This window comes from Rhinatrema bivittatum, chromosome 7, assembly GCF_901001135.1.
Source record: "Rhinatrema bivittatum chromosome 7, aRhiBiv1.1, whole genome shotgun sequence".
Taxonomy (NCBI): Eukaryota; Metazoa; Chordata; class Amphibia; order Gymnophiona; family Rhinatrematidae; genus Rhinatrema; species Rhinatrema bivittatum.
In genome coordinates, this window is record NC_042621.1 from 202,827,854 (window position 1) to 202,846,893 (window position 19,040).

General features: G+C 48.1%; 1 protein-coding gene across 2 annotated transcripts in view; it reads right to left on the bottom strand.

Annotated features, from left to right (window-relative positions):
• Positions 1 to 19,040, bottom strand: part of PHYHIPL (phytanoyl-CoA 2-hydroxylase interacting protein like) — a 130,286-nt gene that overhangs the window by 42,235 nt on the left and 69,011 nt on the right. For both annotated transcript variants that reach the window (XM_029609768.1, XM_029609767.1), the window contains exon 2: positions 14,192 to 14,388. In XM_029609768.1, coding sequence (XP_029465628.1) covers positions 14,192 to 14,356 — 165 coding nt within the window. In that variant the 5' untranslated portion in view covers positions 14,357 to 14,388. The remainder of the gene's footprint in view (positions 1 to 14,191; positions 14,389 to 19,040) is intronic.

The window sequence follows — 19,040 nt, forward strand, 5'->3', positions numbered from 1 at the left end:
TTAATAGCCATTAATGGACTTCTCCTCCAAGAACTTATCCAAACCTTTTTTGAACCCAGCTACACTAACTGCACTAACCACATCCTCTGGCAACAAATTCCAGAGCTTTATTGTGCGTTGAGTGAAAAAGAATTTTCTCCAATTAGTCTTAAATGTGCTACTTGCTAACTTCATGGAATGCCCCCAGTCCTTCTATTATTCGAAAGTGTAAATAACCGAGTCACATCTACTCGTTCAAGACCTCTATCATATCCCCCCCTTAGCCGTCTCTTCTCCAAGCTGTCTCAGACCAGGTGTAAAATTTTAAATGTGGATGTTATTGGGTGAAGGGGGAAAGATGGAGCTACAGATCAGGCCTTGATTGTTTGGGGGAGAGGAAATCTCCTGTGCTAACTAGCACTTGCACTTCAGGTCAATTAGCATACGAAACTTCTACAGAGCTAGCACTTTTGGCTTTACTGTGCATGTTAAGGCCTTAGCATGGCATAGTATTTTTAGTGCATATTAAACAGCTTTAATGTGCATATTAAGCTATTGTGCATAGGCACCAATATCCGTGGTCTTTTACTCATAAACATTGAAAAATAGCACAATTGAAAATATCTGAATATTAAATAGCTAAAGAAAGACACCTCTGGCAATCAAGAAGTTCTTTTTTATCCAGTAAGTTTTAAAGCCTAATAGGAATTATAAAGAGTTCATCCAAAGAGCCTTATTCAATAAAGATTTTTTACCTAAGGGGAAAAGTCCTTTTTGCATAAGTCTTTATGACTTTTTTTTTTTTTAAAGGAAAACTCAGAATAAAGTATCCCTTTAGCTTTAGTTCCTTCTTTGGGGCCGATGCAATACAGTGCACTCAGCCAAGCGTACTATATAATCTGTAGTTGGACGCGGGTTAAATAGGCGCTAATCAATCCCCTAATGCAGTAAGGGCATTATCGCATATTCAACGAGCGCTTGGAGCAGGCGTTAATAGCTGAGCGCATTTAAAACAAGTACAGAAAAGCAGAAAAGACTGCTTTTTTGTACTTCCTCTTACTTAATATCGTTGCGGTATTAAGAAGGAGAAAAAACTTAAAGAAACAAGTTAAAAAAAACCAAACAAACCTTGACAGTCAGGTGCAGGAAACGGACGCTCAACTGACAAGCATCCGTTTCCTGAACCCCCGGTGTCAGTTTTCCTAACCAGCGGATGGCCAAGTTAGGAAAACAGATGCCATTAAACTCAGCATCGGTTTTCATAACCGGCAGACCGCCAAGTTAGGAAAACTGATCGGGTTCTCGTTAGCAAGGAGGCGCTAGGGGCACGCAGGCAACCATAACGTCTCCTTGCTAATGCGACCCCCTAATTTAAATATTGCATGGCGCCCTAATAAAGCAGGCCCTGACTATTCAGCGCCCGTTTTCTATGCACATTTATTGCATCGGCCCATTATGTGCAGAGGTAGAAATCAGACAGGGGAGCCAATCCCTGAGCAGACATTTAGAAGTTGTTTGTAAATACCATAGCATCTTTATTCCCTCTAAAAAAAACAAAACAAAACAAAAAGCAAATGTTGCTTACCTGTAACAGGTGTTCTCACAGGACAGCAGGATGTTAGTCCTCACATATGGGTGACGTCAGTGGACGGAGCCCTTTAACGGAAAACTTTTCTGTCAAAGTTTCTATAAAGCTTTGACTGACACTGGCACACTGAGTGCACTGAGCATGCTCAGCCTGCAATTATCCCTGTGACCACAGGTGTTCCCCCCTCAGTCTCGTCTTATAGCAAAAAGCACAAGCGAAACTAAAATAATAAAACGTATGTAGACCCAACTCCGCGGGGTGGCGGTGGGTTTCGTGAGGACTAACATCCTGCTGTCCTGTGAGAACACCTGTTACAGGTAAGCAACATTTGCTTTCTCACAGGACAAGCAGGATGGTAGTCCTCACATATGGGTGAGTACTGAGCTGAGGATGCCCAAGAGTGCACCAAATGCACCCAAAGATGTGCAAAAGGCGCAACGACAGGGGTGGAATTTGGAAAGGAGGGCATCCTGAAACCCTTAACGGGTTGGTGGAAGGATGTTGGGTAGTTAAACCGAAAAGAAGATGAGTAGACGGACTGGCCAAACATGGAAGCATGCCGGCCAGTTTTATCTAAGCAATAATGGGCTGCGAAGGTATGGAGAGAGCTCCAGATCGCAGCCTTACAAATATGTACAAGCGGCATCAGCCGAAGGTGAGCTATTGAGGCTGGTACGGCCCTAACAGAGTGTGGTTACATGGTGTTGTAGTGAAATGCCTGCTTGTTGGTAGGAAAAAGAGATACAGACCATCAATTAGGAGGAAAAGGTCTGTTTGCCCACTGGAACTCGCAGCTTGGCTTTTGCCACAGAAGGAAAGAGTTAGGTATAATTCCTATGGAGTGTAGTGCGGTCTAGATAGAATGCAAGTGCACTTTTACAGTCCAAGGAGTGGACTGTAAAAGTGCACTTGGTGCACCTCTCTCGCCCTGGTCAGAGAGAGGTGTTGGGAAAAAGTGACCTGTGAGAAGGCGAATTGGTTACTGGTGTGATAGATTGAGAAGTATGGAAAGCATACTGGTCTCGGCCAGGACGTGGGTCTGAGAAACAGTGAACCCCGTCCCGGTGCAGCATAATAGGAGTGCTGGCTATGAGAGGCATCGAAAGAGACACATATAAGAGGCTTTGTTGCAGCAAAGGCGTCCATGGGAACGCATTCGAGACATGTGTAGGGAGTAGAATCTGTCCACCATATGGTTCGATTCAGATGCAGAGGGCAAGGTCGGTTGACCTTAGCGCTAGATTTTTCTCGCTACACATGTAGTCCGAGACCATCCGAGAGGACGGAAACCTATATGGAGAAGGTCTGCTAGTGCGTTCAGTAAGTCTGTTAGATAAGTGGCCCGGGGATGCATGGAGTGAGCAAGGGCCAAGGGTAGAGCTGCGCAGCTTCCTAGCAGAGCAGCTAAGAGGTTGTGTGTGCTTGTGTGCTGGAAATACCACATTGTCACTATGCTGTCTGTCTGTATGCACAAAGGTTTGTTGCAGAGGCAGTATTGTAAGGCATAAAGGCATAACTCATGGCTCAAAACTCTGCATGGAGCGGAATAGACGCATATCGGGTTGAGAAGAAGTTAGTTCAAACTCTGCAACCCTGAGTAAATGCGAGCATGAGCAGGACCAGCCTAGGTTTTGGTTCTAGATCTGCAATATGGATCAGGGATGAAAGTGGTTGAACAGCTTAGATCCACTGATAATTGAAATTTCACTGAATCTTACTCATAGCAAATCTGGACCTATAAGTAAAGTGCATGGTGAAAAAATCCTGTGGCCCAGGAATGAAAAAATTGAGGGGCTGAGGTTATGTTGTATGTGCACAGAGACATGTAGAAATTTGTCAGAATGTCTGCGCGGTTGTTGGACAGGAAGTTCGTTGTGACTGTAGTGTCCAGAAGTGTTCTATATGGGATTTATGGTAGTTAACAGCAATCCCAGGTAGTAGATTTATAGTGAGTCGTGAAGAAGATAGAGCTCCTTGCTTGGATTGACTGTTATGCAGCTGTCCATGCAAGGAAAAGCGTGAATGATGTTTTATTCCGTAGAGAAACAGCAGTCACTGCTAGTGATTTAATGAAATACCCAAGTTGCCGAAGCTGGAGCAACCGGCAGAGCTTGGGATTGTAATATTGTTGACTCACCATGAAGCATATAGAAAGATTAGAGGAGAGAGGCAACCTACTTACTGCGGTATGGAAGTATGGTGACGAGAGACACCATTTTTCCTGTCCCTTCTGAAGAAAGTTGATATTTCTGAGGTCCAGGATGGGCGGAGACCAACTACTTTCTGTTGAAAGAAAGAATAGTGAGATTAAAACTCCCCCCCCCCCCCGCGCTTTGTAGCATCCGGGGGACTGTACCCTGACCCTTGGTACCAAGTGGGGTGGCTGCTCTGATATCCGGCAAATTCAGAGACCAGGAGGTGTCCAACTGGCGGGGCTGATGTAATCTGGATATCATGTAATCTCCCACGGGAGCGTGAGCGGTAAAAGTTTTACCTGCATTTCTGTGTGCTGTACAAGAAAACGTCGAGACCTGTCGCCAGGCCTCGAGGTGGATTTGCAATTGAGGCAGTTTTTGCTGGATCTTGTGTTTAGCAGATCAGCAAATGCATCTGGGATTTCAGTCCTTAATTAGGAACCAGAAGCCAGAGTATTAATCAGTACAGAGTCCCGTTACTGACAATGGGAGGATGTCCTGATGCAATCCCAAATGATTGGTAGAGAAGTTCTCTTGGTATTGTGTCCAACATAGCTGGCAATAGCGATATGTGACACTAATATGGTTTTTGGAAGACAAGACGACCTAGAACTTTTCGAACCATATGGTCCGATTTAGAGAACAGGTCTCAATGGGATTGTCGCTGAAGCGGGATTAGAGTACTTACCATCTGTCGTGGATCGCAGAAGGACGAGCCGGTGAAGATCGATGGCTCCGTGGATTTCAGGAGCATCGAGGAACAGCCTGAAGGACGTAAACGTCCGACTCAACTCTGTAACCTAGTATGGTAGCGCAGGTACAGAGGAGTCAGGCTGAGCATGTCTGGCGCTACCACAGTAATTTGTGGAGGGTCAGAACCCCGCACCGGTGTTGGTGGGGAACGCCTCGGGTACAGGGGCGCCATTATGACTCATGAACCCGGCCCTCTTTGCAGTGGGTCGATGTATCGTGACCCCAGTGCAGAATTCCTCGGAACTCGGTCCGGTCATTCTGGAGCACCGAGGACTGCCAGCACTGTGTGGAAGAGTGGCGGTGGCAGTAGCGATGTTGCTCGGCCTGGGCATTCTCCAGCACCGAGTAGGATAGCACCGATGTCTTGGATGGCGGACGGTCACCGTGCCAGTGACAATGAGTACCACGGTGCTCGGCCCGGTCTTTCCCCAGCGCCGAGGTGGATGCCCTCGCTGTCTTGGATGGCGAATGATGACGGACTGTCAGCATGCCTGCACTGCTCCTGGCACTATGTAGTGTCGTAGGCTGATACGGGGCTTTAGTTAAGAATCCAAAGCATGGAGCACTGTGTTTAGGCGAGGGGATTGCGTGTAGGCGCTATGTCAATATTGACGGTATTGATGGCGGCATAGAAGCGGCCTTGAGGGTATCGTCAAAAATATAGATGAAAAAATGTCGATGGCCCGGGCAGAGCAACGATAACAGTGACGGAGGCACCGATGGCATCGGCGTAGGTATCGATGGAAACGGTGTGGCATCCAAGAATTGAATAGACATTGATGGCATCGGGAAATTGATACCGGCATCGACGGAATCGATGGCCGCATCAATAGGAACGACGAGGACACCGATGGAAACGACATGGGCGTCAACGGCATCGGTAGATGGAGACAGGCGCCGACGGAATGGCCACAGGCATCGATGACATCGACGGCACCGACACGGGTATCGACCCGGGCATCGATATGGGCGTCGACGGCATCAACCCAGGCATCGATATGGGCGTCAACGGAACCGATGATGGCATCGATGGCACTGACACCAAGGTGTGCATCGATGGCATCCATTTGGGCATCAATGACATCGATGGAAAAATCAGCGCCATGGATGAAAACATGGATAGCACTGAAAGAATCGATGCAGGGCTCGATGGCATCGACGGACCGCGGGGGGAGGGGTGTCAATGGCATTGAAAAAGGCAGGACGGCCTGGATGGGGGTACCGACGGTAGCGATGGGGGGATCGACTGCACAAAGGTACCGAGGTATGAATTTGACAGAGGCCCTGGCGGCAACGGTAACCGTGGAAGTCCCTATCCCACTAGCGCTAATAACCAGGCAGAGGGTCACAGGAGGACACTTGCAGGCTATGTGGGGCTAACTGTGAAAACATAGGGAGAGGGAAGGCCGCAATTCGGTTGGTAGGCCAGGGAACCGTGGTGAGGTGACAGGAACAGACCGAAAAACAGGGCATAGTACTCACCGAGCATCGATTAAATGTACGCGAAGGGAGACCCGTGCAGGGAAAACTGTAAGAATTTCTCAGAGCTCCTAACCGCTATGCTTACTGCAGAGTGGAAAAAAGAAGACTGAGGGGAGACACCTGTGGTCACAGGGATAACTGCAGGCTGAGCATGCTCAGTGCACTCAGTGTGCCAGTGTCAGTCGAAGCTTGTCCTGTGAGAAAAAAGGTATCCTTCAGGACCTGATGGTATTTACATTTATTATTGTTTTTTTACTTGGTGATAAAAAAAAGAGAGAGTGTTCAGTATCAGAGACAGTACAGGGCCAGATTGGAAAGTTTAGAGATCCCCACAACTCGAGACCTGGGCTCTCTGAATTCCCCAAGGACCAATTCCTTACCCCGCAGCCGGTTCAACCTGCCTGTGTTTTAGGGGCTAGATCAGGACTCAGTACCAGAGGATGTGGATTCTTCTGCTCTGTTAAATGCTTGCTTTGGCGTGAAAGACAGTGTGGATTATCAATACAGAACACCCTATGAGAATCACCTCTTTTTGATAATCCACACTGTCTTTCACGCCAAAGCAAGCATATAACAGAGCAGAAGAATCCACATCCTCTGGTACTGAGTCCTGATCTAGCCCCTAAAACACAGGCAGGTTGAACCGGCTGCAGGGTAAGGAATTGGTCCTTGGGGAATTCAGAGAGCCCAGGTCTCGAGTTGTGGGGATCTCTAAACTTTCCAATCTGGCCCTGTACTGTCTCTCCTTGAATCAAACTGTGAACCGGATGGTTGGATCCAGCATGCTCTATAGAGAAAGATGTTCAGCTTGAATCAATGGGTTCAGCTGAGACATAGTGCTGGTACCAGCTCTATCTCCAGCCCCTTCCGAATATCTGACCCAGTTACTTTGGGCTCCTCCCCCACCCAGCCCAGCTACTCTTCAAAGCCTGTACACCTGTTCAGAGTGAAACAGAAGCCATCTCAAGGACCCCTGGATTTGGCTTTTTTTTTTTTTAACTTTACTTTGCCTGTTCTACCCCCCCCCCCCCCCCTCTTATTTTATTTTTTAGCATGGATTTTCTCTTTAACGACATGAAAATAGCACGTGAGTAAAAAACACAGGATGCTTTCTATTTAGCGTGCTTTTTTACTCCAGGTCTATTAGCAACTTATTTATTAGCTGAGTGGAATCCACAGTACCATGGGTTCCTTGCATGTGAGTAAACTAAAACTTGAAGTAAAATTTAAAGGAAAATTAGTTCTTACCTGTTAATTTTCGTTCCTGTAGTACCACGGATCAGTCCAGACAGTGGGTTGAGCCTCCTTTCCAGCAGGTGGAGACAGACTAAAACTTGAAGGATGCCCTATATCAGGACAGAGCCTATCCTCTAACCCTTCAGTATAACGTATGTCAAAGCAGAAAAAACAACAAACCCAAGAATAGGGTCAAGCAAGTAACCATAAAGCTCAAAGGAGCAACTATAGAAAAAAGTAGAAACATGGTATAACCATATACTCTTGCATAAACTTGGTATAGAAACGACCAAGGCTTCCGGTGTAATTGCTCAGTAATATTGCATGAAATATGAAAATCTGCAAACCTGCAAGAAAACAAGCTTCGAGAGGACAGAAAAAACAGACAGGGAAGGGTGTCTGGACTGATCGTGGTATTACAGGAACGAAAATTAACAGCTAAGAACTAATTTTCCTTTCCTGTACGTACCCGGATCAGTCCAGACAGTGGGATGTACCAAAGCTTCCCTAAACTGGGTGGGACCGAGACAGTCCCGCTCGAAGCACTTGCCACCCAAAGGAACCGAAAACCGGAGCGTGCACATCCAGACGGTAGTGCCGAGCAAAAGTGTGCAGAGACGTCCAAGTGGCGGCCCTGCAAAACTCCTGCGGGGAGACAGATTGACTCTCCGCCCACGAAGTAGCCTGAGAACCCAGAGAATGGGCCTTGAGACCCTCAGGAAGCGGCCGACCTTGACAAAGATATGCCGAGGAAATGGCTTCTTTCAACCACCACGCAATCGTGGTCTTGGAAGCCTGTTTACCCCGGTTGGGACCGCTCCAAAGGACAAAGAGATGGTCTGATACGCGAAAGTCATTGGTGATCTGGAGATAGTGAAGCAAGACTCGTTTGACATCTAGCCGACGAAGGTCGCCACCAGCCATACCCGCAATCTCCTCCGGAGAGAACACGGGCAGTTCTACCGACTGGTTGACATGAAAAGCGGAGACAACCTTAGGCAAGAAGGAAGGAACCGTCCTGAGAGAAACCCCGGAATCAGAAAAACGCAAGAAGGGCTCCCGACAGGACAGCGCCTGGAGCTCGGAAATCCGGCGAGCAGAGGAGATAGAGACCAGAAAGACAGTTTTGAGTGTTAGATCCTTGAGCGTAGCGTGGCGAAGAGGCTCAAAGGGAGCAGTGCAGAGAGCATGAAGGACTAGGTTAAGACTCCATGACGGACACGTGGCACGAGAGGGGGGACGAAGGTGCCTAACACCCCTCAGGAAACGAATCACGTCCGGGTGAGCAGCTAAGGAATGACCGTCCACCCGACCCAGGAGAGAGCCGAGCGCAGAGACTTGAACGCGTAGAGAACTGTAGGAGAGGCCCTTAGAGAGACCCTTCTGAAGAAAAGAAAGAACCAGAGGAATCGAGGCGGAGCGTGCCGGAACACCAGACTCCGCACACGAGGACTCAAAAACTTTCCAGATGCACACATAGGCCAGAGAAGTCGACTGCTTCCGGGCTCACAGCAGGATGGAGATGACCTCCTCCTTATAACCCTTGCGCCTCAGGCGACGCCGTTCAAAAGCCAGGCCGCTAGACAGAAGCGATCGGCCTGATCGAAAAATACAGGCCCCTGCCAGAGGAGACGAGGAAGATGACCGAGTCGCAGGGGCCCGTCCACCGCTAGATTGATGAGATCAGCGAACCACGGTCTTCGCGGCCACTCAGGAGCAACAAGAATCACCGGTCCCCGGTGGAGCTCTATTCTCCTGAGAACTTTCCCCACCAGTGGCCATGGGGGAAACACGTACAGAAGGACGTCCGCTGGCCAAGGTAGAGCCAGAGCATCCACGCCCTCTGCGCCGTGCTCCCTCCAGCGGCTGAAGAACCGATTTGCCTTGGCATTGCGCAGAGTCGCCATGAGGTCGAGGTGAGGAGGACCCCACCTGTCCACTATCAGAGCCATGGCCGGGTCCGAGAGCTCTCACTCTCCCGGATCGAGCGACTGCCGGCTGAGGAAGTCGGCTTGAACATTTTCTTTGCCTGCTGAGAGGCCGCAAGGCACTGTAGGTGACGCTCTGCCCAAGAGAGGAGACGGCTGGCTTCCAAGGCTACCAGGGGACTGCGAGTGCCCCCTTGGCGATTGATGTAGGCCACTGTGGTGGAGTTGTCGGACAGGACTCTTACCGCCTTGCCGCGGATCAGGGGAAGGAACTCCTGAAGAGCCAGGCGGACCGCCAAAGTTTCCAGTCGACTGATGTGCCAGCGCGACTGAGTCTGCGACCATGTTCCCTGGGTGGATTGAGAAAGGCAGACCGCACCCCAGCCCAGGAGACTGGCGTCCGTGGTCACTATCGTCCACTGTGGAGCTTGAAGAGGCATCCCTTGCAGAAGATGAGGAAGAGACAGCCACCACTGTAATTCGTTGGCAGTAGAATCCAAGAATGGAAGGACTACGTGAAACTGCTCCGACACTGGCTGCCAACGGGATAGCAAAGCTTTCTGCAACGGACGCATATGAGCAAAAGCCCAGGGGACAAGGTCGATGGTGGAAGCCATGGATCCCAGGACTTGAAGATAATCCCAGGCTGTCGGAGAGGGTAGCGCGATCAGATTCCGGACCTGATCGATCAGCTTGAGGGCGCGCGCCCGTGGTAAGAAGACCTTGCCTACTCGGGTGTCGAAGTGGGCTCCCAGGAATTCCAACTCCTGGGAGGGCTGAAGCTTGCTCTTGGAAAAGTTCACTATCCACCCGAGGGAGGCAAGGAGCTCCAAGACGCGATCCACCGCCCATTGGCAAGAGGTCTCCGACTTGGCCCTGATGAGCCAATCGTCCAGATAGTGGTGGACGAGAATCCCCTCCCGGCGCAGGGCTGCCGCTACCACTACCATGACCTTCGTAAAGGTGCGAGGAGCGGTCGCGAGGCCGAAGGGGAGAGCTCAAAACTGGAAGTCCTGGTTGAGGATGTGGAATCGGAGATACTTCTGGTAGTCGCGGTGGATGGGAATGTGGAAGTACGCTTCTGTGAGATCGAGAGAAGCAAGGAACTCTCCGGGGCGGACCACCGCAATGACCGCACGCAGGGTTTCCATGCGGAAGTGGGGGATCTTGAGGGCTCGATTGACCCTCTTGAGGTCCAGAATGGGGCGGAAGGACCCGTCCTTTTTGGGCACGGTGAAGTAAATAGAATACTGGCCTGCGCCAATCTCCTTTTCCGGAACTGGGACCACCGCTCCCAGATCCAGGAGTTTGGAGAGAGTCTGGACCACCGCGTCCCTCTTGGCCCATCCGCAAGGTGAGAAAAGAAAGAGATCCGGCAGGTCCCTGACGAGCTCGAAAGCGTACCCGTCTTTGATAATGTCGAGGACCCACTGATCCGATGTGATCTTGACCCATTCCTCGAAGAACAGGGAGAGGCGTCCGCCGAGGTAAGGAACCGAGGAATGGGTCAGCTGAACTTCATTGAGTGGCAGGTTTAGAGGTGGCACGCACGGGCTGGCCCTCATGAAAGGGCCGCCTGCCACGAAAGGACTGCGACCAGGACTGAGCACGAAAAGAACCCCTCGCGGAGCCGCCCCGCCCCCAAGAAGCGAAGCGACGCTGGCCCCTGAAGCGAGAGCGGGAGGGCACGAAGGACCGGGAAGACTTAGGGCAGTCCTCTGGAAGCTTATGGACCTTGTTGTCACCAAGGAGTCCATAAGCTTCTCGAGATCCTCTCCAAAGAGCATCTTACCTTTGAAGGGCAGCGTGCCCAGCCGAGTCTTCGACGACTGATCAGCCGACCAATGGCGTAGCCAAAGGAGCCTCCGGGCAGCCACCGCCGAAACCATCACCTTCGCCTGCACACGGACCAGGTCGTAGAGGGCGTCCAATACGTAGGCGGTTACGGCCTCCAGACGTTTGGCTTGCTCTGCCTCTGCTGGCGGAAGATCCCGGGCGCAGAGTAACTGTTGAACACACTGAAGGCCTGCCCGCATCATGAGGCTGCTACAGCAAGACGCCCGGACCCCGAGGGCCAGAACGTCGAAGATGCCCTTCAAGTGAGCCTCCAACTTACGATCCTGTGGATCCTTCGGAGCCGTGGAATCTTCCACCGGAATCGTGGCGTGTTTGGCCACCGCAGAGACATAAGAATCCACCGAGGGATATCGCAGCAGCTCCAAACCCTCCTCTGGAAGGGGATAGAGCTTATCCATCGCACGTCCCACCCGGAGCGCACCCTCGGGGGCCTCCCATTCCCGCAGGATAAGGAGCTTGAGCATGGGGTGGAAGGGAAAGGCCGAGGCCGGAGCCTGAAGACCCCCAGGATCGGGTTCATATCCTTAGGAAGTGAGGCCATGAGATTATCCATGGAAGGACTCTCCAGACCCAGCTCCTGCAGAACAAAGGGCAGGAGGGGCTCCAATTCCTCCTTACGAAATAGACGAAGGGCTCTGGGGTCATCCCCCTCTAGGGGGGGGGCATCTGCCGAATCCGAGGATGCGGCGGGGTCAGAGGACCCAGGAGACACGGGGGGGGGGGGGGGGCATCCCCGGGACCACCCGCAACCGAACTGGTCCCTGGGGCTCCGCAGCCGGTCCGGCGGACAACGGCGCTGAGCGAGGGATTTTTGGCGGGGGGGGGGGGGGGGGGACAAGGAGGGGGGGGCTTTCGTCCTGCTCATGCAAGCTAGCTAATAAGATTTGTGCATGAGGAGGACGAAATCCGCTGAAAAAGGGACCCTGGATTTGCTGGGGGGGGGGGGGTCAGGACCCCCCTCCTGGGGACCCGCGGAGGCCAAATCGGGGGTTAAATCAAAAAAATCCGGCCCCCCTACTGAAATCGGCCCCGATGAAAAATCCAATATGGTTGCCGTTCCCGGGTTCTGCCGACCCGGGAAAGGCCTGGCCATGCCGGGAGGAGTAGAGCCCCGGGCTAAATTTGTTTGTCCTGCCGAGGAGGGACCTTCCCCGCCCGGTAGGCAAGCAGTGCAGAGACCCTACCGCGAAAAACGCAAAGAGGGCAGCCCACAAGAAAGGCAGGCAGGCTGCCTGCCGGGACATAGCAGAGCCGCGGCTGAAGAAAAAAAAAGCAGAAAAAAAGGTTTGATTGACAGCCTGCACAGCAGGAGAGAGCAGGAGGGAAACCTGCTGCCTCCTGCTAGTCTGGCTGCCGGTTCAAGGCCTGCTCTGACCAGAAAAAATAAAAAATGCTGGTCAACTGCTGCAAATAAGTTAGAGGTAGGTGAGTACCTGCAACTTATTTAAAGTTTAAAACTTTTTTTTTTTTTTTACTGAGCGCAGCAGCGGGTTCAAAAACCCTCTCGGCAGCCAGAGGGGGGAACGAGACCCAGAGAGACTTGGTCCCCACACCTGGAAGCGTCTACGGACTCAGGCTATGCAGGGAATCCCCTCCTGCAAAAGGGGCAAAGCCCCCCTGAGCCGGGCAAGAGCTGGGAGACGGAATAGTCTCAAACACACAGAAAAGGAAAAAGCACTAAAAATAAAAGGGCAACTTCCCTTCTCTGTTTCTTTTTTTTTTTTTTTTTAAACAAGCGAGAACCAAAAGAAATACTTGCTTGAGCCTAGCAAAAGACAGAAGGAAAAAGGCTGACTATCCTACAGCAGAGAACTGAAGGGGAGATGCTGCACCTGCTGGAGACAGACAAATACTGAAGGGTTAGAGGATAGGCTCTATCCTGATATAGGGCATCCTTCAAGTTTTAGTCTGTCTCCACCTGCTGGAAAGGAGGCTCAACCCACTGTCTGGACTGATCCGGGTACGTACAGGAACTCCAATTTTAGCTTGGGCTTTATTACATCGGCTCCCCACCATCTTTAAGAAAAGAAGCAACAAAATATTTGAATGCTATAAACACTTGAAATTATCAGAATCAAATATTTGAGCATACTTTAATTCCACGTTCATTCAAAAAAGTCTACCCTTAAAACCTTTCCCAGTAATCAGTAAATTCAGAAGATTTCATGTAACAAAATGTATTTTTCCTTTTAGATGTAACAACTGAATTCCTGTATTCAATGCAAAAAGAGATACTGTCATATACACCATTTCATTTACTTACACTATAAATAAACATTATTTATCAAGTTTGGGCAGCTAAGGAATCTTTAAATGTAAATTCTTTTTGATTACATACAAGCATACCCATTAAAGATCTAAAAAATTATAACATAAGATGGGACATTCATAAAACTTGCCTCATTTGTTTCTTTTGATAAGACCTTATAATTTCAAAACTTAAAGCAGAAATAAAGCCCAATAAAGAAATTGTAGATAATACCTTTAAATTATAGACTAAATTAATGCATTTGTGATTACCTTTCAACTTGACAGGATGAAGGTCACAAAGACTAGTCACAAATATATAAAGTCACTCCAATAAGTGGAGTAGTAGTCGAGTGCTTAGAACAGTAGGCTATGAGCCAGGATAACCAGCATTCAAATCCCACTGCAGCTCCTTGTGACCTTAGGCAAGCCACTTTACCCTCTGCTGCCTTGGGTACAAATTTATATTGTAAGCCCTCTGGGGATAGGGAAATATCTACAGTACCTGAATGTAATCTGCTTTGAAGTGCCAAAAAGTAGAATATAAACAATAAAAATATATCACCTACAGTTTCTTTATTCCTATGCATCCAAGTAGTCAACTACAGCAATCACACTACTTTATATAAAGAAGCAAAATCTGCACACCTTAAAGACTAGCTGTTTTTATCCAACAATATATTAACAGCTACCTATCAATGTACCAGTAGGCAAGTTTACATTTATTAACATTTGTGAATCGCCTAACACTAAAAAGGTCTAGGTGATGAACAAGAGTACAATCATAAAAAATACCACTAAAACAGCAAACTAAGATTAAATGAAAAAAATATATAAATCATTAATAAAAACGAATCATAAAAACAGGTATCACACGTTTCATTTGCCCAGCTAATCCCAGGCTATACTGTTGTTATAAACTTTACCTTATGTTTAAATTTGTTGGAATTCTTATTTTCTTTCTTGTTTAGATCAATAAAATAGTGAGTAATCCGATCCTTGGATTTTGAATCCATGTCCCACAAAATCTTGAATGAATCACAAGTGATGTTACAAATTCTGATGTTGTGTGGCACAGGGAGTTCTTCCATTTCTGCAATCCCACTATCCTGTGATTTATTTCCTGCAAAGAAATGAAAAAATGACATTGTCAATATACAACAAATTCTACATTGTAACATCTATAAGTTTCCCTAAAATAGAAGCAAGTTTGTCGTAAGGAGTCAGTTTTGATGTACATCATCTTTTAATGCAACCCAATTCATGTATTCACTAGACATTTTAAGTAAGAGCAGTAGCAGGCATATCTCTGGTGCTGGTTGGTGGCTAAATCAGACTTTATGGCATCCAGTGGATAGCCTAGGAGTTAGAACAATCGACTGAGAACCAAAGATCTAGATGCAAATCCTGCTTTTGCCATTGAAATTCTTTAACATATTCTTCTCTCTTAATATGCTTGATGAGCATTGGTAATCAAAGGATGGTAGGGGTCAGGGGTGCAGGATTACTGGGGTAAGGAGGAAAAGATGAATACAGAGATGGGGCTCTTTCTCTCTAACCCCCTCCTCCTTTCTGCCTTCATGCTCCTGATACTCCATCCCCAGTCCACTCTTAGATTCCCCAGACGTCCTAAAGCCCCTCCTCTCTCCTTAGAAAATCACTATCTCTCCAGCAACTCTCCGCCAGTAAAATACAAGTCTCCTTTTCAAACCAGAATCAGCTGGTTCTCCTCTGCTTTGGTGAGTGGGAGGAGACTGATATGCACTGTCTGTTTTCCTCAGCCTCCTTAGACAGGAGTGTGGGACCTGGAATTCAAAAACATGACATGCTTTTTGACTCCATGGGGGTGGAAGGAAGGGAGCAAGGCCAAAGGCTCTCCTCACCCATTCTCTTTCTCTCTCCTTCCCCCATTACGCACAATCCTATCTCCTACCCTCCTTCACTCTTTCTCCATCTACTCTGATAAGTAAGTTTGTTTTACCTAAACGGTGTTTTCCGTAGATAGCAGGATGAATTATGCATGCTGCCTGGGGACGTCCTTCCGGGACGGCTGAGCAGTCCTTTGCTGTGTACAGCTGCACATCCTTTCCCACGCAGCGCCATCTTCTCCTCAGTCTATTCCAAAGCGTGTCTGCAAAGTGTGAAGTAGAGACTATCCAGGGAGGCAGGTGGGTCAGCATTGCTAATTCATCCTGATATGTGTGGAAAACACTGTTTATGGTAAGCAAACTTTTTCCCCCCCCGCAGATAAGCAGGCTGAATTAGCCATGCTATCTGGGAGTCCCCAGCTGCAGGTTGTAAGCGCAACGAGATGGGTCCTTGTCAGAACATGGCGCAGTTCCCAAGGATGAGTGCGACATCAGCATTCAACCTGGTCCAGAGCTGTGGACAGTCTCTTTACTGTGTTCCTGACGACAATAGACCTGCCTAACACTGCATCCGCAGCTGCTTGCTGCTCGAGACAGTAATGGGAAGTGAAACCACGAGGACCACGTGGCAGCTTTGCATATGTCTATGATTGGAACCTCACGCAGATGGGGTACTGATGCTGCCATCACTCTTACTTGATGTGCCTTCAACAACTGGTCAGTCTCTGATCTTTTACTGTAACAGTACTGAATGCATTGTGATATCGAAGTCGAGAGAGTTCTCTTAGAGACCGGTAGACCAAAGGCATTTCGATTGAAGGAAACAAATAGATGTGAGGCTCTAGCCTCGGAGTATGTTCTACGTTTATAGTAGGCTAAGGCTTGTTTGCAGTCTAGTGTTTGAAGCCGCCTCTCCCTCTTGTTCTTGTGCAGCTTCAAGAAGAAGGTCGGCAGGATGATAGTTTGGTTTATGTGGGAAACCGAGACCACCTTAGGCAAGGACGAAGGGTGTGTTCGTAAGGTCACTTTGTTGTGATGAAATTCCAGGTATGGCGAGTAGTGAACCAGGGCCTGTAACTTGCCTATTCTTCTTGTGGAGGTCAGGGCAACTAAGAACAGAACCTTCCAAGAGAGATAACTCATGTGAGTATTTTTATTATTTATTTATTTGAAATTTATTTATTTGAAATTTTTGTATACCGACATTCGTTAGGCAAACATCACATCGGTTTTCATGTAACAAAAAACTGGCCAACATGGCTTTACAATGAAACTGATAATGGAACTAGGTGGAGGTGAGGGAGGGGAAACAAAAGGGGAATTACTGAACGAAAAGAATATAAGCTATAAACATGATGATATATAAGCAATAAAAATTATATACAACGGATTATTTACAAGTAAATTGTTTACAATGAATGCGTTCAGGGTTAGGGGGGAGAGGAGGGGGGCAGGGGAGGGGTTTGGGGAGGGTGAGTGACAGACAGAGGGGTTCATGTGTAGGCTCGTGAGAAGAGCCAAGTCTTGAGATTTTTTCTAAATTGTTTGGGGCAGGTTTCATGGCGTAGGTAGGTAGGGATAGAGTTCCATAGTGAGGGTCCAGCTAGGGAAAGTTGCTTAGCTTTAGTGTCGAGGCGGATCTCTTTGGTTATTAGAGGACAGAGTTTGTTGGCTGTTTCTTTATTGATATGGTTCCATGTTGTTATGGCCGTTTGTGTGTCTGAGAGGTCTAGGTATTTGAGGTTGACGGAGAGGGTGTCAATAAGGTCATCTCTGGTACAAGCTCTCCTGTATTGAATTGTAGTTTTTGTGTTAGATTGTTTGGTGAAGTTTTTGATTGTGCATGAGGTTTTAATGAGAAAGTGGTCTGACCAGGGAACGGGAGTATATGTGGTGGATTGTGGAAGGAGGTGGGAATTCATGAAAATGAGGTCAAGGGAGTGTCCAGCTTTGTGTGTGGGGCTAGAAATAATTTGGTGGAGGTCCATCGCATTAAGAGCTGAGAGTAAGGATTGACAGCTGTGAGAGAGTGGGAGAACATCAATATGGAGGTTAAAGTCTCCAAGGACTATGGCGGGTATGTCTCTGTTGATGTTTGCTGCAATGCATTCGATGGTAGTCTCCAGAGTAGTCTCCAGAGGTTCGAAAGGTGGAAGCATCAGTTGTTACAGAACTAGGTTGAGATCCCACAGGACCGGTGGTTTGTACACCAGTGGTCACAGATGTAGAATGCCCTTCATGAAGCGGGAGAGCAGTGGATAATTGGTCAATGGTAGGCCATTGTGGGAATGATCATGTCAGTGCAATCGCACTGACATGAACCCTCACTGAAGCAATCACCAGTCCCGCCTGATAAAGGGAGTGGAGTTATTCCAAAAGGCACTCCGGTGGGCAGGAGAAGGGGTCTATACCCTTGTCATCACACCAAGCAGCATTATCTCAGCCTTTTGCCTTGGTAATTATGCCTGGTGGAGAATTTTCAGGATGATAGTAGCACTTCTTGGACTTCCGAAGGCAAGCACAGGTGATTTAATACCGTCCTTTCAACCTCCACATTGTGAGATGCAGCAAGGAATGCATCGGGTAAAGCAGGGTGCCCCGTCCTGTGACAGTAGATCTGCACTGTGGCCGAGGGGAATGGGCCAAGCCGGAGTGACCAGTTAGGAGCCGGCTGTCATGGTACATGTGGGCACCAACGACATAGGAAAATGTGGGAGAGAGGTTCTGGAAGCCAAATTTAGGATTTTAGGTAGGAAGCTGAAATCCAGAACCTCCAGGGTGGCATTTTCTGAAATGCTTCCTGTTCCACGTGCAGGTCCCCAGAGGCAGGCAGAGCTCCAGAGTTTCAATGCGTGGATGAGACGATGGTGCAGGGAAGAGGGATTCAGCTTTGTAAGGAACTGGGGAAACTTTTGGAGAAAAGGGAGACTTTTCCGAAAGGATGAGCTCCACCTTAACCAGAGTGGAACCAAGCTGCTGGCACTAACTTTCAAAAAGGAGATAGAGCAGCTTTTAAACTAGAACAAGGGGGAAAGCCGACAGTCACTCAGCAGTGCATGGTTCGGAGAAATGTATCCTTGAAGAATACTAATGAAACAGGAGAGTTAGGGCATCCCAACAGAGAGGTTCCATTAAAAGCCTTGAACCCTGCGCCATCAAATTCAAAAAGAAACTAAAAACATTCCTGTTCAACCAAGCCTACACAGAATAGACCCTCCCTTCCCTCTATTGCTCATACCCCCTAGGTGACCGCCCTTTTCCTTATATTAAGGAATCTAATCACAATGTACATTGTTGTCTTCTTGTTATGACCTCTTGTTGATTTCTTGTTGTTTAATCTATTTTCCCTACTGCTCTAGGTTAACCCCCTGCCCAGTTCGCCTCCCCTGTTGAAATGTACTTCTAAATCTTTTGTTAATATGTGAACCGGTATGATGTCCCCACTAATACCGGTATATAAAAGTTTCTAAATAAAAGTTTCTAAATAAATAAAAAAGCAAACATAGTCCATGTGCTTATATGTAAAAAATCACCGAAGCTAATGATTTCTGAATTATCCCTATCAACGGAAAAGCAGGTTGATAATACAAACAAAAAACACACTTTGAAATGTCTGTATGCCAATGCCAGAAGTTTAAGAAGTAAGATGGGAGAGTTAGAGTGTATAGCAGCAAATGATGAGATTGACATAACTGGCATCACAGAGACTTGCTGGAAGGAGGATAACCAATGGGACAGTGCTATATCAGGGTACAAATTAAATCGCAATGATAGGATCAACTTAGTAGGGGTGTGGCACTTTATGTCCAGGAGGGTATAGAGTCCAACAGGATAAAGATCATACAAGAGACTAAATGCTCAGTAGAATCTATATGGGTAGAAATCCCATGTGTTTTGGGTAACAGTA